General features: G+C 34.0%; 1 protein-coding gene across 1 annotated transcript; it reads right to left on the reverse strand.

The window, feature by feature from the left end:
* Window positions 1-2,201: 2,201 nt before the first annotated feature.
* LOC138309200 (uncharacterized) lies at window positions 2,202-3,710 on the reverse strand. Its single transcript, XM_069250354.1, has one exon. It carries the CDS (start codon window positions 3,633-3,635, stop codon window positions 2,202-2,204), a length of 1,434 nt encoding a protein of 477 aa, XP_069106455.1. The 5' UTR covers window positions 3,636-3,710.
* Between the last annotated feature and the right edge of the window lie 22,805 nt (window positions 3,711-26,515).

Consider the following 26,515-nt stretch of genomic DNA (forward strand, 5'->3'; position numbering starts at 1 on the left):
AAATCTTTGAGACTTCTAAAAATACAGAATCCAGCATAAATAGGTCGATTGAAAACGATATTTGTTTTCTTCATGTTGACGGCTACGAGATCTTGATTAAAGATTTTAAATGACTGAAAATTTGGCTTGGCACAGACCTTTCGCAGACGTTTTGGTGTATTGACCAACTCTACACTGACTCTCTTTCTCATGTTTTCCATTGTTTTGCCCGAAAACGGAGTTATTCATGAGTTTGAAAAAAGTCTTTTTCGAAATCGTTTCTAAAGCAACCATTCTTTTAGCAGTATTAAAATCAATGTAAGGCTTCAGCCATGCCGATTGAGTGAATTCAATGACTCGGTGAATTTTCGTGAGAACCATACCTTTTGAAAGGTAATATTTCAAGTTTCCTGTAATGGAGGACATACTGCTGCTTGGAACAGAGATTTGGAACTAATTTTCTGGACGGGTTTTCCCTTAATGTTTAATTTCTATTTTTTTACTCCTTAGGTTTGGATAATCATGGAGAGAGTCATGTCTTTTGTTGAAACAATGTCGCTTCTCGGGGGCTAATGGGTAACAATTATGGATTCATCGGCTGTAAGGAGGTCGGATTTCTCAAGGTCAATTTCCAAAATCTTATCCCATTTTCTGAGTTGTACATCACTGTTTACAGAATGTCCAAACTTGGTTCAAATTTGTTCACGGTGAGTTAACCGCACGCAAAGTCTGTTCTCTGGTAAATACCTCAGACAATGCTTGTAAACCATACAAATTGTTCATGTCTAGGATACGTAAAAGCCTATGTCTGTTTGCGTTGTTGAAGGGTCATTAAGCCCGGGTGCATTGGGGTTTATTTGCGCTGATCAAAATTCGTTTGAAATCATTGATACACCACCACGAACACCCTTTTTCAACCATTTAAGACCATGTCAATATCATCCAAAAGTTGAAGTTCTACCCCGGTCATTTTTAACATGGCTTCCCAGGAAAATCCAGGAGCCGTGTAGTAGTGTGCTGGGTCCAGGTGATAATAGTCGAGACTAATGGAGCGGAAGTTTTCAAACACATCTGCCAGCAGCAGCAATACGTCCGTCTTTAGGTATAGGTCATGATACTCACCAAAACATGTCATGTCAAATGTTTGCCATACTGATTGTGCGTGTTTGTAGTCTGTATCTGACAAATCACTTTCTGCTAGTTTATTGTAAAACTTGTCTTTCCCGGGCAAGGTCTTTTCATCAAACTTTTCGGGTGATGTCGCGTAATCGTACGGATACACCCCTTTCCTGAGAAGAAGTTCAAGATGCTGTTCATCAGGAAAGTGTTTTGACAAGTTTGAAAATTTACCCATTCCGTCTACTGTAAGATTTGATACCAGTGTATCAAGAGAAGCATTCAGAAATTGTAAAGAATCTATGAATCTGAGATTCCCCAGAGAGAATGACATGTACTTCTCCATATTGTTGGGAATACAAGACAGGGGTTTCGATTTAAATTTTCCCGCCGATTCCATCAACAGATGCATGTCATAACCTCGTAAGTTATGAAATATCACAGGAATGTAAAACTTTGATCCTTGTGATCTTTTGCCTTGTCGAAACTGAAACTGGAAGTTACAGTTACTGTGGCTTGCGCCTCTAAATGACCCGTTTAGATGATCGTGATCTCGAACTCTGTCATCTCCTAATTCCTTTTGACAAATGTGACATGTAGTTGCATGTTGAAAGGATGACTCTTCGTACTGTGTCAACCTCATTGGTTTTACATTTTGTAAAATGTCACAAATAGTTTCTTCTTCCTGGATTAATTGTTTGAAAAAGTTATCGACTACATCAGGACCTCGATAGACCTGTGCGGGTTTAGATAGTTCGTCTGAGGAACATTTCACCATGTAAGAAAAGCCTGAAGGTTCGTGTTTTTGGTATCGTGTCGTAGACGATGTCTTCGGGTCAGGCTCACATGTGCTAATGGGGCGAACAAAACTTTCAAAGTCGGCATAAATCACGAAAGGGACCTTAAGCTGTTTATGAATTTGATTAAATTTGACCCACTGTTGTTCTTCCTTTTTAGGAAAACTCAGCTTTTGTGGGCCGTGTGGGGAGCAGTACGGAACATGATCAACTAAAAGCTGCTGTGTCGTGTAGCCATGGAGACAATAGTTACAATAAAAAGTTTTACATTTATGTGCGGTTCGGTCCCCGAGCAAACGGCTGAGATTTCTAATGAGACAGTAATGTCTGCTTTCCCCTTTTGAAAACAATAGGAGAATTCACATGTTTAGTGCTTCGAAGATCAGTCACGTGTAATGGATATATTTCACCCCCTTCTAAACCAAAAACATTGATGGAGATGTCATTTTGTTTTTCAAACTTCGAGACTTGAGACAAAGGAAGTGGAAATTCAATACCATCTATATTTAACTCCGATTCGTATTGGATATAATTTGACACGCGGTCTGGGTGGTTTTCAAAGGGAAAATGATGAATGGAAGCTAAGACTGACCAGAGGAAACACTTTTGGTCTGTGTTTTGTATGTTAAGAACGGCCTTTTTCTTTTGAATATTTGATGGCAGGGGGATATAACTACTACCCTCAAGTGGCGTGTACTCTACGGTGTTAACTTCCAATTTCAAAATTTTGTCTATTGTCCACCCACTCCCATCCCGCTCGAAATTTTGATATGCATTATGTAGGTTATGGAAAGCCTCAGCGAGTTGTGCTTTTAATTGGGATACATTTGTACATGTTAGATTAACGGACCTGAAGGTGGGTTCAGCATGAATGGCTTCATTGTTTTGGTCATACTTTACAAATTTTATAAAAAGCGTGATAAACCATTTCATACCTTTGACATTTTGCAGCCTTTCTTCTAATATGTCTTTGATCAGTATTTGATTGTCACTAAAAAACTGCAACACATCCCAAAGGTTTCCCGGGTTTGGTTCTAATGTCTCTGTTTGTGCCGTACCATCCAGTGCAGAGATACCAGCATCCTGCTGATTGCGAGTTTTCCATGAATCACGTCGCTTCACACACCTTTCACATACATCAGTTCTGTCACCATTCTGTTCTGGGAGAGGTCGATGACACCATTTACATTCTCTCCCTTGTTCACCACACTGTTGACAGAATTTTTTCCCTGGAAGCAGATCTTTATGCTTCATACACCAGTTACATTTATTCTTTGTGTTAGTCTCCGATACAATTACTTCATTGACTATTTTCCTTTCTTTCAAAACTGGAATATCGCCATCCTCATTTCGTGCAGCACTAGCTTCAGACGTTGAACCTGCTTTCCTTTTTCCCTTTATATCCTGAATCACAGGTATATTTTCTTTGTGGTGTTTTACATGTCTTTCAAAGTTATCTTTCCTGTTAAAACTCACACGGCAATGCGAACATGTATATTTAATAGAATCGCCATGAAATGTCCTTTTATGTCTGAGCAAATGGGATTTTTGTTTAAAACATTTATCACAGATATTGCATTTGTTTTCATCGGATTTATTGATACTGGAAGGAGCAGTCCTATTGTCAGTAAGGAGGGCGAGACGTCGGAGACTTAATTCTGTATCCGTAGATAATTCATTGCAAGTAGCCCACTCATCCAACTCGGCTACATTCTGTATTGTGTACATACGACCCCTGTCCATCTTACAGTTCACCTGTGTAGATAAAGATGTATACACCTTGACAGCTAGCGAGATAATAACACTCGACAGGTAAAGTTCCGCTCGATAGGTTTTCACTTTTTCACTGTTTGTCCCAATCTGTATGTTTCACCTGTATTTAATCCGCCGTGTATATACACACGTCCGTACACCTGGAGCGATACTTTTCTACTGATAGGTAAATGTTACTTCTTATTACTTACATAAAGGCAACGGAAAAACCAAGAGTGACTAAAAATAACCATGATGAAAGCGGACAGGTCTCGACTTGTTAGGAAGATTACAGTACGGCTGACGCAATGCACATAAAAATAGCACCGGTCCCTCCACATATGTAAATAAGATGATCTCAATAAAGGTCATCCTCCCTCAGGAAATTCCTATGAAAGGTCAAGAGGTCAGTCCCTCATCCCTCACTGGTCCCTCACCAATCCATCCCGCCAGGGAGGGATTTACTATAAATATAGAGGGAGGGACGGAGTGGCGTAGAACCCCCATTTCCTATTCATCACCCCTCCCAATTTATGTCTATGATATCTACGTGCATTGAGCTATAAAATAAATTTAACACATCTTCTTTTCGTTATACTGGTTCTTGAAATCCATAGGGCTAGTGAATTTTTATTTAAACAGAAATATTTTCAAATTGATAATTACATGACCATCATTTTAGATCCTAACATAATGAAAATTGAATATTTCCGAGGTTTAATTATTTAGTAAGCTGTCAAAACAAAGATAAGATCGCTAGTTAAAAGTTTTTACACAAGCTACACAAGATGATGCCTACCAGAAACCAAGGACGTATATGAGACTTATAAATCCTTGCAGAAACATATATATCTAATAGATGTTTCTGCTTATTCATATGTATTTAGCCTGATTTTAGTTGCAATATTTCCTAATATATAATTAAATCGTCATCATAACTGTATACTGTATAAATATTTGTTAAATTCTCGTAACCCCATTTCAGAAATACATATATGTATGTCCACTTTTGTGCTATAATCCCACTACTAAACACCTCATTGTCGTTGTCCTCGTGACGTCACATCTGGTTATTCCTCAGATCAGCGTGAGCGGCCGATTCTCTGATAGCAATCGATATACAGTTAATCAAAGTACTGAAAGTACTGAAGGAGGCGTAGCTCAGATTCTAGACAGGGTAATGATATATTGAAATATTAAAGATATATCATAAAAGAGGTAATAATACATGTTCAGGTTATTTTCAATCAATATGGATTGAAATAACAGATTGAAAATTCTGTGCTTTCGCAGAATGACTGTTGTTTATTATAGAATAATGTGGATCAAATATTTGCAAATTGGTTAAATCATGGAAATGTTAAATCTTATAAAGTTGTTAAAAACAAATGCTCCAAAGATCTTGAAAATATTGTATGCGAAATAAATATGAACAATGAATAATGATATATAGAATAAAAATGATGCAAGACTAATATATATTCCTTTTGAAAGTTTGTGTTGGTTTTTACATGTTTTGAAATTTCAATCATGGTTTGAACTTTCTACCATCTGGGCAAAGTGTATGAAAGTGGTAGTTATGCTCCTGCTGAGCTCAGCATATACTGGCAGTAGAACGACTGGCTGACCCATTGTCAGTTTAATGTGACCAGGTGTGTTGGGATGCTTGGGTGTCTTCAGCGGCATGTTCCAGTGATATCATAATACATGTAGCACAATGAAAGGACAAGAGTTCCACTATACAAGAAGACCCAACAAATACAGCGCAGTCTGTGCATGCTACACACAACATACATTGGAGGCCGCCCATGCCATTAATGAACCCAACAATCAAATATTGCCAAATCCAGTGTCAATCTGTCAATGTTAACAACAGTGTAAGGTGAAGTTGAAATCAATGTCCAATTTCCTCTCAAGGGATATTCCATTAAAACATCTAACCCAACTCAGGATATTATAAACATTGATACCCCTGATTTCAATTTCAGAAGTTAATACTGGATTGGAATATTACATTTTGTTGCAATGAAAGTACTAGTTAAAGGAATTGTGCAGTCAAAAATTATAATTTCAGTTCATGCTGGAAATGGCTTTATTAGCACGTGTAGAAACCTCTCCGTGCCGCGCGCGACCGGAATAACCTGTAAACCGTCGATATCGAGGTCCAAACTTCTGACCGCCCGATTATGCATATGTTCTAGCTCTAAACCGTGTGACATCATAATAGTCCGTGGCTTATAGCTGTACTATAACTGATGTGCTATCACTTACATCGACGGTCACAGGAAAAGCCGATCAACGATTTTTTATGATTACTTTTGAGTGAAGTTAATCATACAATAACTTTGGCTCGAATGTAAATAACTAAAAGAGTGAAATTCGATGTTTCAAATACTCTAATTTATGCTCTAATAACAGGTATCTTCGTGTAATTATGAAAGAAAATCCACACAGAAATAAAAGTTTCGATTTTTTTTTGTCGAGGAGTTCAACAACGAATAAGCTTTAATTACATAATATTTTCCTGTAGTCTGTATCTTTGATACATTGTGAATTACAAAGTTTGTGTCTGTAAAATGAAATTTTATGAAACAATTTCAGAAATCCTTTATTAAAGTATTGACGTACATACCAGAAACATATATACATATATGTATACGGTGTATATGTTTCTGTACATACACACCGATGATTGATCATTACCAACATTGTGTTGTGTGTTGCTAACCGAATAAATTGAGATACATTTATTACAATACCGTAAAACGTTTCAACATGTGGTAGAAAGAATTTATTTTTGATATTATAAAAGATCTAAATATTGCGATATTAGCAAAACAAACTATTTTTTCAGACTGTGCGGTCGCTTTCAATTTTTAATCGATATACGAGTAGATACCCCTATATAGATATATAATTAGCCATGTCTTTGGTTTGATGGTTATGTAATACCTGGGCCAGGATGTTGTTTACCTGTACCAAACGCCATTCATCGAACTCACCTGTAAATACCTGGCCGCGGGCAATTTGCTATTCGGTGGACTATGTCGGGTATTTGCTATTCCTATCAATCAGGTTAGGACATCCGTTAATTGGATTGTGACTTGAATTATGGAAATCCCGTACATCTATGCTCTAGGTTTTTTTATTGTCACCTCCATTTTTAAAATGAAGATGTAAAAGCAAATGGAAATAAAATATCCCTGATCATACATGTACCTAGGAATATATATTACATATATATATGTCGTACACAGGTAAAACAATAATGGAAGTTGACTTATTCAGAAACAAAAATGGTTCTAAGAACTATTTCAACTAAAGATTTAACATTAAAAATTATTCCAGTCTAGTACTGTAATTACGGAATCGTGGAATATAGCAATCACCCGTAATTTCTAAGGTTTTAGGAAAAATTCTAAGCATGTATTTTCATAGCTGCAATATTGTAGCTCAAAAGACTTTTTGACAGAAAATGGTGTCGTCTTTAGAAAGGTATAGTAGGCCGGGTACGTATATTCGTTCTAGTATTTTCACTGTTTCGAATCTACATGTATAGTCATACAAGAAGGGTTACATCATTACCACACTAAATATACTTATATAAATATCACCAAGTATAATTTTGAAAAGGTACAACATTTCATATCTATTTATGATGCCTGTATACAAGTAATTTTATTTTTTCATTTGAACACAATGTGTGGTTACTTTTTGGATTATACAATAAATGTTCATATATCATACTATTAAATCTCGGTATGATATACAAAAGGATCGACAATAGATATACTATTTTAAGGATTTAGTATAATTTTGAAATTATGAATTTAAATCTACACTTATACTGTAATTTAGAAACACATATCAGAAATATCATTGATGTATTTCTGCTTTTTAGTAAACGTTATGGATAAAGTTTCAAAGGCATCAATATAGATATACATATTATTTTCGGTATAAGTTCGGTATTGTCACTCCAATATCACATAACTAATAACCGTCCACATTTTACTTTTACTCAAAAACTGTGACGTATTTGCATCGTTATGGTAGAAATTTGAAATAAAAAACAATAATAAGTAATAAGATAGTGTTACATTATACTGGTTTTTTTTATTACACAGAAATTTATGTAATATGCTATCTAAATCTCAGTCCAGACTGATCCGAACATCATTTTGATATCGCTATCAAATTGGACAGATTATCTAATTTAAAGTTAGATATATGCTTGTTTGAATGTTTGAAATGGTGTAAATGGAATGTTTTGAAACTGAAAATATCTACATCAGTATCTCATTATCTCTGAACCGTAGTCGACACTACCCGTAAATCACGACCAAAACCAACCGATAGCGCTAAAAGCTAGGCGATTCGTTGGGTGGGACTTAATTTTTCATTCATCAAAAGCAATATCCTGACGTATTATCAAAAAAAATATTTTGGCTGCACAAATCCTTTAATATCTTAACGGAATATCCCTTTGTATAGAATATACAACATCTGCAAATAAACAAGATATTGTTAAAAACAAGAAAAAAAAATATATTTCATCTTACATAAAAAAAATTTTTTGTCTTACAAAAAAAAAAAAAAAACATTTTTCGTCCCAAATAAAAAAAATATTTTTCACCATACATAAAAAAATATTTCTTGTCTTACACAAACTGTTTTACTTGAGCACGTAAACGTTTTACGTGCTCACGTAATAAGTTTTACGTGAGCACGTAAAAGAAAAAAATATTTTTCACCCTATATAAAATCTTTTTTTTTGGGGGGGGTCCTACATTAAAAAAAATATTTTTCGTGTCACTTCTGTGCCGCCGTACTTTTATGTTTATTTTTGAGAAATGTTTTGTTAATAATGTTGCTTCAGAATGAATCAAATTACACAGTGATGCTATCATTTCCAAATATTATTCGACATGAGGACTTCAAAAATTAATTAAAACGTTTACATGTCAGAAAATGGGCGATTTTCTCTGTCGGAAATACTCAAAATATTGCCGATTTTTTATAACTTAAACACAATATATGCGCAAATTACCTGAAATATCGTAAACAAACTAATCAATATTTGTATCGTGGCTCCATCAATATATTTGCTCTGTAAAACACTGTTATTTCTGCTTTGTCCGTGCCGATTCACCGTCCGTTCACCGCTTCTTTCACTTTCTATCGTTCCGAGTAATGTGTTTATTGTAGGATGTTAGTACATTATTTGCCGTTGAAAATGCACGAAAATGATCTGATCAACTGTAAATGAAACATATAATAGGATTATTGAAGTTTTGACAGCAAGTTTTTAACAAAATTATCAACACTCACGGCTGTAAACTCGCCAGCCATTCCAGGACCAACACGGCGTCAGGTAATGGCGATAGTACGGGACCTCGCCGTTTTTCATGTACGTCAGATTTTCGTTCGGTCAAATTGAATAAAAAATCGTCAAAATCATTGTCAGATTATATCCTTTTAGGCCTGTGATATTTAAATATCATGACATCGTACTTATAATTACAAATATATACCGTAATATCAACAGCAGAAGCCATGATGGCGTCCCCGGTAACATGAGTGAAGCAGTGAACACATGTGTGATTTAACACTCTGCATTGGAGTGCGTCGGCAGAGTTTGTAACAGTTGTCTCCCTTTGGACGGACTGTTCTTGTTGACATGTTCGTTAGTTTGGGGAATTCTAGTTCATTTTTTTATAAAATATTAGTGGATAGGCCTATCAATATTCGATTAAATACACGTAATTGAAAAGGCATTTATTGTCAGATGAATTATTTTTACTTACAAACAAGTTTATATGCAATTACTGTTAGATTCGCGGTTTGCAAGTTAGTCTGCCGTAGGTTAGTAAGGCTAACAGATCTAGATGCAGCGCACTCACTAGTATAAGTACCGATATTGAGACACACTTTCGGTGAGAATAACTAATAACTAATTGTAACATTGAAAATAAGTCTAAAGTAATTAAGTGGGAAATTATAATGTGACTGAAACATGTAATAAACGGAGAACCTCTGACTGCTGTATAATACACAACGTACGTTGCAATACACAGTGTAAAGTTATCTTCCGTAGTTCCGGAAACTGTCGATAGGATTACCAAGGTATAGTGTTCCGGTGATAATTGAAAACCAGAGTGATTACATGATGGCAGGCTGCGCCTCCATAAAAATCGAGTGCTTTGGAGGGCGGTATCTCGGTACTGAAGGGGCCGATTTTGATGCGGTTTTCAACATTCTTATCAGGAGATCAAACAGAATAACATATCAAAATATAATTTTCCGTTCCGTGTACACTTTAACTTGTGGCTTATCGTTTTTCTAAGAGTTATGTTTTAGTGTTATTGTCAATTTTTGGCAAGATAATGAAAACCTCGCCTTTGTGATCGTGGTTGCAAAATTCTCTTTCAGTCAATTTCCTCACTATGATTGACTAAGAACTTGCTCGCAGATACTAACGCTCCTAACGGCAGTGTATTCAACAACTTTGATTTTACCGGGAATTTAAAATCCAAATTTTGAATATGAAAATTACTGAAATAAGCGTAACTGTAATGTTGAAATGGGAATATCAAGTTACTGCTTTCACAACCTTACCATATACACTATCCAAACGATCTTAGGTTTGAAAATTTTCACTTGAATTGTTTACAATATATCTAGACTTTTCGTCCCGAAAATGTTGTTTACAATGTATGAGGACGTTTCGTCCCGAAAATGCTTCGCTTCGCCCCACGCGTTTAGTCCCTACTGGTGACAGTTATCCCGCAACGATAAAAAAATCAATTTTTCACCTCAAACATCAAAATTGTTACATTAATGATTTTTTGTAATTTGAATCATATTAGTTCGGGAGCAAATAAGTCTCAGGACGAATTGGAGATTTGTTTATCACGGCTGCGTTATGCCACATGTACGTGTAAATCCACAATGGAAGAAAGACAACTCTAACAAAATTTAGGATAAACTTTGTCTACCGATGAAATAGCGCGTGACAGACGATCAACATTTTCTAAATGTCCATGCTTGGTGGCGTAATCTTCCAACTTACGGCAGTTAATAAGGTATGGATATTTACCACATCAATAATTATCGATAATTTTATAAGCACATGTATACATTATCAGATTATATCTACATAGTAAACAATTACGGCGTAGCTAGGTTTGGAAAGACCTGCATGCTTGGGGGTGTAGGGGCGAAGCCTCGGTAGGGGGTATTGGGGGGGGGGGGGGGTGGGGCTTCGCTGTCGGGAAATTGTTACAATGTAATAACTATTTAACCTCATTGGTAACTATAAACATATATATGAATGGCTAAATGGAGGTCACGATATTAAGGTTTATAACCATGCGAAAATAATGCACAAAATTAGAATAGTGGTGATTTTATATTGTCTTAATTTTGTATTATTTTAACTTAGGACAAAATTTTGACGAATATTTTTAACAAAATTAAGATTAAGTTCACGTGTTTGGTTTGTTTACGACAGCAAATCAAAAGACAAGTGCCAAAATGGTGGAAATTGCGTAAGCCAGTCCCCGAACACGTCAATAAAAAAAATGAAACATTATATTTATGACTTAAGATTTATACCTATTCTGGTCTATTTAGATATTTTTTTCTAAAAATCAATAACAAAATATATTTTCTAAATCCACAACCTGAACTACATATTCGACAAAAAACAAAGCCAACTATTTCGTACCCCGGACATCATGGGCAAACACGCGTTTTAACGGGCTGGAAGTGAACCAAAATGAAAAAAAACCCATTTTTCAATACTATGGCGAAAAACATGTTGTAAGTGCTATTTTTGAGATGTTTTGATATCATTTTAACATAATTATTTGTTTTTAGAATATTTCTAACTTTCATAAGATGCTGTTTATTTTGGTGATGGTAAGTGTTTGCCGATTCGAAATCCACATTTGTTGGTAACTTGGTAACAGGAAATATTTCATTTCATTTCAACAAATTTTATTGCAAAAAATGTGCAAATGGATTTGGCAACAGGCAAAGCCTATATTAGCCATCTCCAAACAAATCCGGTATAGTACAATTATCAACAAAATATTTTAACATTTAACATTACATTATAAATGAATATTATTATTAGTGTATCTCCCCAACCTATCATAGTAGAAAAATCTAAAAAATCTTTTAGTTTCAGATATATATTCTGATATGCATTGCAATAAATATGTATTTTTTTCTTCATCACAATTGTCACAACCATGCAGTAGATTTTTTGTGTTAAAATGCGAGTGGGGGATATTAGAATTATGTATGTTGGTTCTGAGTGATGATCTTTGTACATTAAATAAAGGACATATGAAAAGATAATGTTCGGCTGTTTCATTACCAAGGCCACAAGAACAAATTGGAGAATCTCTCAGATGATCGCGAAATAGGCCAGAATTTAGATTGCTAGAGGAATTTCTGAGCTGGCACAGAGTAATATTTATAATTCGAGAACCTTTGTTTATAAAGGTATTTGTTATATCAGGTTCCATTTTATTAATGTTAAAAAGGAGTGTTTTAAATTGTGCAACAGTATTAACATTCGATAAGTCAAAGTTTAAAGCGAAAGAATTAAATTCTCTAAAGGTACTTGGAAAAAAACTAGTATAGTAACTTGCAGTTCTGCACATAGGAATATTAAAATATCTTGTCATCCTTAGTGGATATCTCTCATTTTCAGGCTGATATAAAAATGGTTGTACATTTTCAATTAAATGCTGTGGAGCAAATCCACGGAGTATCTTAAACATAAGAATAAGAATAACAGGAAATATATTGACTATTCTAATAATTTCCGTAATGGCCAAAAAGTCTTTCAAATGTGCACAAAGTTATGTTAGACATACAGTCGGTCACATCACGTGTATTTATACTTCATTTATATTCTGCAGCGTTACATTTATTCAAATGTTGTGGGTTTTTAACACAATGGCATGTATATGCCTTGTGTTTATACAAGCACGCATGGCTGACCTACATTTGTACTCATTTAAATGCGGTTGACCTCTCATTTAAATGCGATTTTTTCTTTATCTTCCTCTTATACATATCTAACTTCCATAACACATCTTTGAATTAAAAAATATCTATATGATGATTTAATTTGGGAATAAGATGCCAATGACTCATAAAAAAGTACGATAAAGTCGCTATTTACGTAAAATGGTCAAGACAATTTGCATAAATTATGATGACCGGTGGCCTTATTTCTGCCCGTCATTTGCATATGTGTACGTATCTGCGCAACTTCCGGTTGAAAGAAGGTCACACTAAAGACAAGATTTTTCCGATATTATTACGTAAATATGAAATAATGTTCAGCAATTATATATAAAGCAATTGATATTAACAAAACAATCATGAACGGCCATGAGCGAGGTCTTTGTAACACGTGTGTAAAACTAGGAAACTTATGAAGTGAAATCGGTTGATAGCTTGGATCTGACGCACTATTCCATACTCAATACATACTCGTAGGGCCTACCACGATAAATACCGTACAGTAGGCCTATGTTGTACCGATATTATTTAAGCAATGATAAAATGACAATCCTCATCAGACTTATGCCAAATGAAGTGGAAGTTCTCTGTTATCTTTTAGAATCTCGATCGTTAGTTTTCACGACATGCCGGAAAATGTTCTTTATACAATAGACAAAGTTGTCGTACAGGTCTGTGATGTCGATCTAATATTATTTATATTACGTGAAGCATTATCCAAATAAAACAACATAATGCCTGTTAACTGTTCACTAAATAGAGTATTAACAACAAAACTTGTCGGAAGCGACAGTTCTTTGTTTAGAGAGTGTGTCTACGGCATTCTTTTGTGACACATATGTGTTAGTCACGTGATTATTCAGTGCGGGAAACACAGGCATGTGTGTTTGTTTACGTAATGTCTGATTGCTGAATGTAAACAAATACGGACACAGACTGCTTGGCTTACAACCGATGTGGACCATGCTTATATTTTGATACACTGGAGAACATAGACTTCATGAGGACAGAAGAATAGTTCTTCAATACATCGATGGCTGTTTTAAATTACGACCGGTAGGCCTAGGTATGACATGCATATACGGCAAATTTCACAGTAATATTTTGAGAGATGGAGTTATTTACCACGGCTGATTAATTTGTAATTATTGACCTTAGCTTAAATATTTGTGTTTATGATTGTGTAAATTTCCAAAAGTTTCCAAAATATTTCCAAATATTTTTATTTTGAAATATTTGTATACATGTATTAATTAGATTTATTTACCACGCAATCTGAGTGAGATACATGTATATCCAATTTGGTTATGTAGTGTATATCCTAATTATTAAACTACATAAGTATGTCATCATGCAGAATGAGAATACATTCATTCCAAATTTGTCTGATTAATCATGAATATCACAGAGCTACATGTCCTCTATTATGAAGTCATTCAAACAGGTATGACTGTAGTGTGATTCTCAATTGATCCATGTGAAAATTACAAAAAGTCATGATATATGTATATGATGACAAAAAATGTTATTTAAATATTGTTTAAAAAGCTAACTTTTATCAAGTGACATTTGATATTTTTGTCTGGAAATTATTCTGTGCAATTTGAAGTTCAGAGATTTGCATTTCAAAATTTAATTTGCATTGCCTTGTATTTAGAATCAAAATATTTTTTTTGTACCATGTAATCTTCTAGTCATTGAACATAATATTCCTAAAGGTTTTATTCTAGAAGAAATGAAGAGCTTCCTAAATGTATGTTTTATTGTTTTTGAAGAAATGTACAAGAAATGAAATCTGTATCGCCGGTCTAAAATGGAGACTGCGGGTACAAATATGTAGTCTAATCAACTCCTTAATTTATACTGGGTATAAACTTAGCTGTTATGAAGATGTTTTTAATTAATAAAAAAAATGGTCAGTATATTATAGCTATAAGGCCTTCCATTTTGTAATTGATTAAAACCCCTACTTGGGAAATAGTGGCCTTATATATGGCTATATAAATTGAGTCGTCAAATTACCACCACCTGTGTTACAAGTTCAAAACCTGCATTGGGCAGTTGCCTGCAGGTATTAATAGTAGGTCAATGTTTTTTTCTGAATACTCTTGACTTTCCTTCACCTCTCTTCCACCTCCTTGACCTGGAAGGTCCGAAAATGAATAAAAAATAAATACCTTTCCTATACTGCCTCTCTACACCCCTTTTGTCAGAGGAATGCCGAGGACCATATTTGAGATATTCATTTTAAGATCAAAGTTGTATGAATTTACAGTCCTTTGAATATCAAATATTATTAGGATTGTTAATAAGAAATCTCAATTGAAAAAAAAAACAAATAGTGATGAATACATCTTGTACCGGTATACAAAAATACATCATTCTTCACACATGCAAGAAACTATTAATGTTTTGTTTTTTATAATATGCATTTCAGACACTGAAGTAGACTGCGATGACAGAAAGACATATGCTGTTCAAAGATGAAAGAAACCAAATGAAGAAAATGAAAACTTATGGATTTTGACCAAACTCATCAATTATAAAATATTATTGTGTCTCCTCATATAAAACCTATTCCATCTTTGGATATTACAGAATTACCTCCCTTGCGGGTAGGTACCATTATGATGTCATTATTTTGTGTGCGAAATTCTGGTAGATTTCTCTTAAAAGTATGATATTATGCCTGCAAACACATGACATCACAATCAATACCTACCCGCTAGGGCAGATAACTCTATAATATGCAAATACAGAATATCATTAGTCAATATCTATACTATAAAGTAATGACCGTGCTGTTATATTACAAAATATATATTTTAAATTGAGCATTTAGGGGATTATATGTAGATTGACATGCATGTTGTGCTGTAATTATGGTATTTATTTCTAATTTTTATGTGTACTACCATTCAATATTTTATTTATGAATGTATTTTTAAAAAAGAAAGAAATTAGAATGTATATTGATTTGTTTAGATATTCAAACAACAGCTGTTACAGCAGTTTATTTCTTTTAAGTCAGAAGTTACCAACGATGATTTTAATGAAATAACTCTTGTTAAGCACCACTTGATTTTTACACGCTTTAAGTCCCTTTAGTGATACCCCATCAAATCCCCCTAAGGATACCACTTCAAATCCACTGGTGTCCTCATTAACATATTGTAGACGTTTTTAAAAAATCCCCTTTGTGTGACCGCTTCAAATCCCCTTAGCTGGACCACTGCAAACCCCCTTAGTGGGGCCAATTCAAATCCCCTTATCGAAACCACTGGATAACCCCTTAAATGGACCACTGCAAATCCCATTAGCAGAAACACTGTTAAATAATTTTAATATTTTAAATGCTTAAAATCCCCACTTCAAATCCACTTAAATTACCGTAATTACGTATGCAGCATACATTTTACATTTTTAGGTCATGATGACCTGTGATAGTCATTTGTCCATTCTTGTGAACACAGTAACTTGAGTAAATTTGAACCAACTTAATGAATAAATGAGTTTGAAAATCAGCTTGATTTGACTGTAAGTTACGGAGTTATTGCCCTTTGCAATAATAATTATTACTGGACTTTGTTTATACGATAACTTGAGTAACTATGCATGGAGCTTAATGAAACTTTGTGTGTAAAATAACATAGGAGAAATCCTTGGACGAGTATGAAAATCAGCGAACATTGTGAACACTATAACTTGAGTAAATATGCACCTAGTGTAATTAAACGTTGTGTGTAGACTAACATTGGAAAGATCTCATAGGAGTGTGAAAATCAGCTTGATTCTACTCTAAGTTACAGAGTTATTGCCCTTTGCACTAATAATTATTTTTGAATCTTGTGAACATGATAACTTGAGTAATACATGAAGACCAATATTGGAGAGATCTTTGACAAGTTCGAAAATCAGCGTGATTTGACATTAACTTACAGAGTTATTACCCTTTGCAATAAAAATGAATGAACATAGTGAACACTTTGAATTGAGTAAATATGCACCGATCTTAACGAAACTTTAAAGGAGACTAACATTAGAAAGATCTCTGACGAGTTCGAAATACAGCTTGATTCGACTGTAACTTACTGAGTTATTGCCCTTTGCAATAATAATTGTTATTGGACTTTGTCTTTTTATAGAAACTATCCATTTATTTCTTATTTTCAACTTGTTATACCTACTTAAATGCTTTTTCTCTCTTTCTCAATAACTATTAGCATATATGTATAAAAATTGTCTTTATCTAGAATGCAATAATTTCGTGCCAGTCTCGGAAAAGTACATACATTCATGAAAAAATTGTAATCGGCCAATTTACTCCTTTCATAACAATGGTAATGGTATTGCTATTAGAACCAACTTGATCAGATAGCCATTGTGTTTCAGTACTTTCAGTACTTTGATTTTCTGACTGTACAAAAATGTTAGTCAGATTATTTTTGCATGCTCTAGTATGCAAGCATGCACGGGCGCTACGCCACTGGTAAAGCTAAACCATACTTTAAAAACATAGCCTCTTTCATCACATGTGACTACGTAATTAACGAAGTAAATTTTTGGTCCGAATGACAAAAAACATACATAGAATGTTCGTATAATTCGAAGTGAGATTCTTTGGACTACTACATTTGTAGATCGATGAAAATGCCGATTTCTTTTTCATAATTCTACCGTAGAACGGCACTTAAAAAGCTGTTTCAATCTACAACAAACGTGGAGAAAACTGTTAAATGTTTAACAATTATCCTGAGTTATATTTCATCAACAATCATCAGGGATAGCAATTAAAACTTACATAAACATACTCCCGACTCTCACTTGCATTGTGTGATCACTCGAGCGGAACTAATCTCTACCACCTGGCACAGTCTTACAAATGCAATCACACAAAAGCCTACACGATCACTGTATTTAGTGCGATTACATCTTTGGGTATGAACAATATATATTAGTTCTTTGAACTTTTTACTCGGCAAAATAGACTTTACGCCTGTCATATTCAGCATCCGCCAGTTTTTGAATAACTTGTATAATTATCACTGTGCCCATGCACACATGCGTATACTTAAACTTCTTTGTGCACATTATCAGATACATTATATAACAACTGCTACGTTAAATCAATTTATGAAGGACAAAACTCTTAAGAACAGGAGGATTGAAGAACAACAGGAAATAAATTTCAATAATATTTACTCTAAACTGGTATTGCTATTTATAAAAGAAATGTTTAATCATATGATATTAGCCTTATCAGTAATTACCATGTTAATACATTTATTGTTTCCTTATGTTTTACAGAATGTCTACATGCAAGTATCATTTCAATTGGAACCAGTCCAGGAGAAAATTTGTGTGAACAAGATGAAAGAAATATTTCTCAACTGTGGTAGCTTAATACTTTAATAGTTTTTTCTGAAAATAATGACAATCATCATATTCAAATTCCATATATACAATACATTTAATGTTGTAAACATTTTTGATCCAAATAATTACAATCATCATCTTCATTCCATATAATTATACAATACACATTAGTGTTGTGATTTGTGAATTTTACTTTAATATGATTTAAGCATATACTTAGTATTTGTTTATTTTCTATGACATGTACATGCTTGAAATAAAAAGAATAAATAAAACATTCAATTTATAACACAATATGACATTAGTTGTTAATATTTTTAGAAAACATATTTAGATTATCGTTAATAATACACTAATCATCATCTTCGGAACAATTTATTAAAAATAAATAAAATATTAATTTGCATAACACTTATGTTTTCCCTCCTTGACTATCAATCTTCTCTGATCACTCTGAAAGTGGTGATTTTACCTTTTTTTCGGTCACCACATGAACTGCCCTTAAATCAATTACATCCAATGCAATACGACATACTGCATTTATTATAACACTGTAAGGCAATTCTACAAGATCAGCTTACATTGTTTATTTACCTTGAACATATACATGCACAGTATGGTACCTTATTTATATCTCCTTTCTATTTTCAATCTACCTTGATGACTTGGAATCTTATCTGACAATTTTTGACAAATTATTTATAGATAATATTGAAATGTATCCCAAACTTTTTATCATTTTATATACCGATGACACTGTTCTACAACAAATGTTAAACGGATTTGAACAAAATTGCATTACATGTAAATTATAACCGAATATCAGAAAGATAAAAGTTTTAATATTCTCAAAACGTACATTGGTCCAGCAACACCAGTTTACGTTATGGGATATAGAATTATTTTGATAAAAAGGGTATACATATCTAGGTATATTTTTAACATTAATGGTAGCGTTTTTAAAGAAAAGGAAAAAACTTTTGAACAAACAAATAAATACGTGTTTGCTAGTTTTAAGAAACCGAGGAATGTATTTCTTCCTGTTGATTCTAAACTGAAAATATTTTAGTCACTTGAAATGCCAGTTTTATTATACTCATCAGAAGTATTGGGATTTGAAAATAAAAATATTGTAGAAAAATTCATTTGTAATTTCCTTAAGTCAAAGAAAGTGTGCAAAACAATTCATGGTCTATGGCGAGCTAACAAGATACCCAATTGATAATTAAATAAAATGTATAATGATTACTTTTTCGCATAACTTCATAACATCAAATAAATTATCAAGTAATATTTATAAATTAATGTGTACTTAACATGAAAATGGACCAGGCATTTTTTAAATAGCTGTAAGATGTTTAAGATATTTTATCCAGAGCTAGTTTAAATTATGCTGTTTTACAAAAGAATAATTACAAAAAACTTTTTAAAAGTAGACCAACTGACCAATTTATTCAGAAATGGTATGACTATATTGATAAGTCTTCTAGAGGACTCACATATTCTTTATTTAAGTCATTTTGACATAGAAAAATATGCCTCTTGTCTATCTCTGGTGCAAAACAATACTTGTTAACCGATACTGTGGTCCCAGGAACTTGATGAGAATAGCAATTCAGAATGGATATTTTAATTGATATCAAATTAACAAAGAAAAGGTTAAAGATGCTATAAAAATCATTTGGCATAGAACATCATATGAAATATTAGAATGGGCTTCCAAGAGTTTAGTATGTATTTCTTATTTAACACCTTGGTGTCCAAGGGAACACTGGTAAAATTAATTTCTTATTGTCCAAAAATAGTGTTAACCTTAGAAATATATTCCTCCAATCATCGAGACCGAGCCATTTAGTACTTTCAGTACTTTGATGGTGTTCAGGTGTTAGCTGGTTTGAATAACGGAGTTCATGTGTTTGCTGGCTGGTTTGAATGACGGAGTTCAAGTGTTAGCTAGTTTGGATTATTGTTCAAGTGCATGTTTCTATGCTAGGAGAGCGGAGTGGTTATCCTGTGAACTGAAACTGTATCCTGTAAATGCTATTGAACTGGCTTTGAATTGTGTTTTACTCGACGACCCACTCTACTTAAAATCAAAACTCGGGTATTGTGGCGGGTGCCTGACGCTACCCTAGAAGGCATCTACCGAGGGCTGCGGGCTTGGAATACGTATACACGTAACGCTCGCAGTTTTTCGCTACACATGTATGTCTGACACTATGAATTTTTCAAGTGCCATAGATTGAATAAACTGCAATGCTTTGGAAGTCGAAGATGAATTTCACTTTATACTTGTGTCAAATAATATTAGACAAAACTATGAATAGAAATCCAAGCATGTTTAAGACCGTCTGTCTTCAAAGTAATAGAATTATAATAAGAATTGAGTTTGCTAGGAAAATTTGTCAAAGAAGCACTTAGTTTAAAATTGTATATACATGTACTTGGTTTGGTTTCGATGGTGATTTTAAATTAAGCTAAAACTGACTTGCATAAAGGTGTTATGTGCACAGGGGGCCAACTCAATGAAAAAGGATGTTGTCATACAACATCCATTTGATGTTGTTATACAACATCCATTTTCATTGAGTTGGCCCCCTGTGGTTATGTCATAATTTCATACATGTACGCTCCAGTGTCCGTCTGTCGTTTTTTTAACGAATGGTATCATATCTTAAACTTTTTCTATAATAATTAACTTACATTATAAATAATAATTATAATAAAAATACTGAAAGAGGTATCTTTATAATTCCAAATGTTCTGAAATCAGAACGATTTTTCAAATATTTCCAGTAAAATTAATGTACTACAATCCCTTCCTATTTTTTTAAACATGATTTTTAATGAATTCCTGAAGTTGTACCGATCTGGGCCGACTATAACAATTATCCAAAATGGCGGCCATTACGATTGCAAACTTTGTGACTTGGGGGACAGTTAGGCCTATTTAAAATTAAAAACGTGAGTAAATCATTTACAGTTGTAAGCTGTGTTTGTTTTTGATGTAATGCTCACTAGCTGTAATCACAAAATGTATTGAAAGGCCAGGTAATTGTTTTCTAATGGTGGCCAATCGGCCGATCAACTTCAGCTGTAATACACACGTGTGACACTACCAAGCCCAGGTGGAAACAGCCCCAGGCAGCTAATTAGGATCTGGGTGGTGGTCAGGGAGTGTTCACACCTCTTTTGTTTACCTAATTATCAAGCCAGTGCCCTATTGTCTGGTGTAAGGCTAGAATTGGCGAATTTCACCGTATGGAAACGTCTGTAATGGGAGGAAAACTTTGGGTTCATGATAGTTCATTCGTTTTATTCCGTAGGCCTTTCGACCTACATGTATAGGTGAAAATAACAACATGTATTTATTAATTGCAACGTACCAATCCATATAAGGAGAGTGATCAACAAATATTGGAATATTACATAGGTTCATAATAGTAATAATAATATTCATATAGTAAAATAATATATTATGAATTCAATGCGAGACAGTTGACAGATTTCAAACTCAAATCTAATAAATGAAAGATAATTAACAAGGACACTTATATATATATTACATTTGTTATATACTAAATATATATTAATAAGGCTTTCAATTCCTCCTTTTGCATGCTAAATATAGATATTTACCTAGATTGGATAATTCTCTTACATTATTAATACTTAGGAGCTGTATTAATTTGAAAACAGATGGTCTTTTATAATAGTATTTTTTTTATGTATTTCAACCTTAAATCATTATAAAAAGGACACATCAGAATAAAATGAAATTCATCTTCTACATCTCTTAGGTTACACTTAATACATATTCTATTTCTACGTAAAATGTTATGGTGTCTACCAACCTCAATATTTAAGTTGTGACATGATAATCTAAATTTGGTTATTACATGTTTGTATTTGACCTCAATAGATTTACGTAGATAAAATTGGACACAATGATTGTTTATCAAGTGTTGGTATAATGAACCTTTTGGTGAGGCAGATATTTTTGCCACGATGTTTTGCTTAGTGCTATCAACTAGTCTCTGTTTTATTATTTGAAAAGCAACGTTGTCAGGAATGTAAGTGTCAACCATATAACCGAGACCTAATAATGCTAATTCATTCTTAATATTACTTATCCACTCGTCATTTTCGTTCACGCGATCATCGAAACAAGTTTTCACAATCAAGTTATCCGTATTCCTGAGCTTTAACCAATATTTAAACACTCTTAGTTTTCTAACTACATACATAGGTAAGCGACCTAGTTCACAATATACTAAATCATTACTTGTAGATTTTCTAACTTTTAGAATTCTCTTACAAAAATTCAAGTGTACCCTTTCTATATCTGGTGCTTTGTGTAGTCCCCAAATTTCGGCTGCATAACATAGAATACTACTTACATGTGAATCAAAAACTGTTTCAACATTCAAACAATGATTTTTAAAGGAAGATGCTAATGCAAATAATGCCTTTTTACCTTGTTCTGCAAGATGTTTCTGTGTTTTTGTAAATTTGCCGTTGTAATTAAAAAGCATACCTAAGTATTTGAACGTGTTTCTACATTCATGTTGTCATATTTCCATGATTCATTACATTCTACATTCATGTTGTCATATTTCCATGATTCATTACTTCGTAAGTGACCACCGTTTCTAAAAACAATAATTTTCGTTTTTTCGACATTAACCTCCAGGTTCCAGCGTCTAAAATAATCTAATAATGAATTTAACATGCATTGCAAACCTTCTGGACTATTGGCAAACATTAATAGGAACAAATTAAGCATTTGTAGTTCAATATTAGGACAATTATCATTAATAAAACTCATTTCAAAATCATTAACATACATTGAGTAAAGTACAGGTGACAATATTTCCCCTTGTAAGAGTCCGGTTCTGTTCGGAAAGCATTGACTCAAATGGCCATCGAGTTTTACACAGGCTTTAACATTTTCGTATAATGAAAATATGCTTTTTAAAAACTTTTCCCTAATTCCATAATTAATCAGTTTACTCCATAACTTTCCTCTATCAATAAAATCGAATGCTTTTCGAAAATCTATAAAACAACAATAAAGTCTTTCCTTATTTCTTAGTTTCTTATTAAGTAAAGTTTGTAATACGAATATGGCGTCTAAAGCTGAAGACCCCCTTCTGAATCCAAATTGTGCATCTGTTAAAATACTATTTTCTTTCTCCCATTTCATAATTCTATTATTCAAAATAGTAGTAAATAATTTACCGAAACAACTTACAATAGATATACCTCGATAATTGTTTGTCTCGTTAACACATCCTTTCTTGAAAATCGGAACTATGCAAGATTGTGACCAGGACTCGGGGAAAAACCCAGATCTAAAAATAGAATTGAACAATCTTTCCAAATATGGTAATAATATATCTTTTCCATGAATGAATATTTCATTCATTATTAAGTCTTCGCTACAACTTTTATGTAACTTCAAATTATTAATAGCACTGATTATTTCTTGGGCTGAGATATTGCAGTCAAGACTTTCGTACACAGGTTCCATATCATCTTCAGGAAGGTCTGAGCATTCGCCATTGTTTGCATCCATTAGATTTTTAAAATGTAGATAAAAGTCGTCTATGTCGAGTGTAGAGTTAACTCTGTTCGTTTTATTTTTCTTAAATAATTTGAAAAACTGTCTCGGATTGCTCTTTTTCAAAAGCTCCAACATATTTCCTTCATACCGTTTGTACTCCCGTTTTAGTTTATATTCTAATTTTTTATAATTACGCTTAGCAGTTAATAGTCTGAGGTGCGTTTCATCAGATTTGTCTTTATTAAAGTTTGACAAAGCTTTCCGGTATTCTTTATAAAGGTATTTGCATTGAGGAGTAACCCATGGTTTGTCCTCTGTTGAAATAGAAAACTTTCTATCTACCGTATTACGAACAGGGTTTTCTCTACACTCACAGAACGGTAAAGTACAATCATTAATTATGTGACATATGTTGTTTACACATTCGTTCACCACATTTTGGCTGTTAAAGTCAACATTAAGTTCTTCATCTATCATCTCACTGCATTCATTTAATTTATCCATGACTAAATGTATATTTTCTTCTTTCCATCTAACCGACATGCATTGTCCTCTACTGTATTCGACATTTGAATTTACATTGTCTATAGCTTTTGTAGAAATAGTCTGATTAATTTTTATACTAAAAGTAATGGGACAGTGATCAGAGAAAGTATTGAAATTACCGGAAATAAATTTGGTAATGTTTCCTTTTTGCGTATTATCAGTAATCAAATAATCAATAAGACTCTTTCCATTATCGTTATAGAAAGTAAAGTTACTTATAGCGTCATCTGGGTGTCGTCCATTGACTATACGTAATCCCGATGACTTACACATATCTAGCATTCTACGACCAAATGTATTGACCACTTTATCCATATTATTGCGGCTCACACTATCTGTTTCTGCCCTGTAGTCAATTAAATTTATACTATCATGTAATGTATCATTCTCTATAAAATCATTTCTCTCCCCAGTTCGAGCATTCATATCACCGACAACATATACATTTCCGGTATCTTTATATTGCCCTATAGAATCTTCTAAACACTGGAATAAATCAAACTCGCAATGTTCATAAAAAATGCCGTTTTCGGGGGGTATATAACCATATGCTAACAATATACATTTGCTTTCTAGAGTACTAGATATATCAAGTTTGATCCATATGATGCTATCAGGTATGTTTTCGACAACCTTAACATGGTTAAATAATGCTGTTTTGTAATATATCACTATTCCACCTCCTCTACAGACTGATCTTGGAAAAGAAAAATAACCATAATTATCCAGTTTCAAATCATCATTTGTTTTAACCCAACACTCAGAGAGGCATACTATATCGTACTTTGAAATAATTTCACAAAACTCTTCACACGCAAGTTTGTCAACTAGTCCTCGACACACATTCCATGTAAGTACTGATAGTTCACTCTCCCCTTTGTCCTATCTAGTGTTGTGGTTCGCGGTATAACCACCATTTGATGTGCTGGAACGTATGGCTCCTCTCTGTGGATGGGGGTTCATATGTGTAGCTTGACGTTCGCGTTCTAATGCCCGCGGATCGCGTTCGTGAGTTCTCGCTTCGTGTCCCTGTGCTCGCGATTCGCGTCTTGGTGGTGTCGCTGTTGACTATCGCCTGGATTGACGGCCTGGTTGTACTGCTGCGTTGGCCGTTCTTGCCTTGTATGTTCATCTCTTTCTACATATAGCTGGTTGTTGATGTACAACTTGTCTCTTATCAGCCTGACTTCATCGCCTAACTGCTTGTGATGTTTTAGCACCGGATAAAGTCTTCTTCTTCTGTCCTCGACAACTGGCGGAAATTGCTCATGAATTCCAAAACTAGATCCTTTGAGCTTGAAGGAGTTTCGCTTAACTAGTTGCAGGTCTTGTTGGTAAAGAAATCTTGCAACAATTGGGCGAGTTTTTACCACGAACACGTCGACCGAATCTATGAACATTTCCAAACTCTATCCTTTGGTCTATACCTAGCTCTTGGAAAATGAAATCACGGAGTAGGGATTCCGTATCTTCATTCCGCGTTTCCCCTCCAAGACCTGTGAAGACTAAATTGTTTTTCATGGATCTACACTGTAAATCCACCACAGTATCGTGTAAGGTAGACCTATCTTCTTCCGCTTTTTTTACTTTCTGTTGCAGTTCACTAACAATTTGTTCATGCTTTTCTATAGACTGGGCTGTCTGCTTACCGATAGTGCCCCTCTTTTCCACATCGTCGAGCTTACTTGATACGAAGCTAACCGACCGTTCGAACTCGTCTGTTTTCTTTTCTACAGCGGCAACTCTGGCTTCTATTCCTGATACTTTGGATGTTAAATTGTTCAATTTATCGTCAATTTTTTTCTAATTTCTCCAACTTTTCGAGTATGAAGTCTAATTTCCTGTTGATTTCAACAACGTCATCATCCACTTGGGCCTTTTTAGTCTTTGGTGTTGAAGTTGATGGGGTTTCCACGATGGACGATTTGGGTGGGCTACTGTATAAGACTCCGTTCGCTGCGCTTATGATGGAACTCAATAAACCTGTAGATTGATTGCTGACGTGTGTGCTATCATTGGCCGCCTCCTTCTTCCTTTTCCTAGAATTTCTACCCATATTGAAATATCACAAAAGAGTAGTAGTATTGAGATATCTTATTACAGCAGTACAGTTTCTTCTCCGTGAGCCATTCCGGATCCTATATGAGCATTCAACATTATGATTATGAATGATATGTACTTGTCGCAAAATTGGTATGTGTTGTACTTCTGGATAACTTCAAATCAACAACGATGAAAGTTACAGATCATGACATAAACAAGAAAAGGTCTCTCGTGTATATATGTAGAACTGTGCGACACTAAAACCGGTGTCCAGGTTCTACACCGTGTGCCATTC

Source organism: Argopecten irradians, chromosome 1 (assembly GCF_041381155.1).
Source record: "Argopecten irradians isolate NY chromosome 1, Ai_NY, whole genome shotgun sequence".
NCBI lineage: Eukaryota > Metazoa > Mollusca > Bivalvia > Pectinida > Pectinidae > Argopecten > Argopecten irradians.

What these genes read in the sequence shown, in the direction of transcription:
- LOC138309200 (XM_069250354.1), bottom strand. Translation starts at nt 3,635, where the DNA reads ATGGACAGGGGTCGTATGTACACAATACAGAATGTAGCCGAGTTGGAT.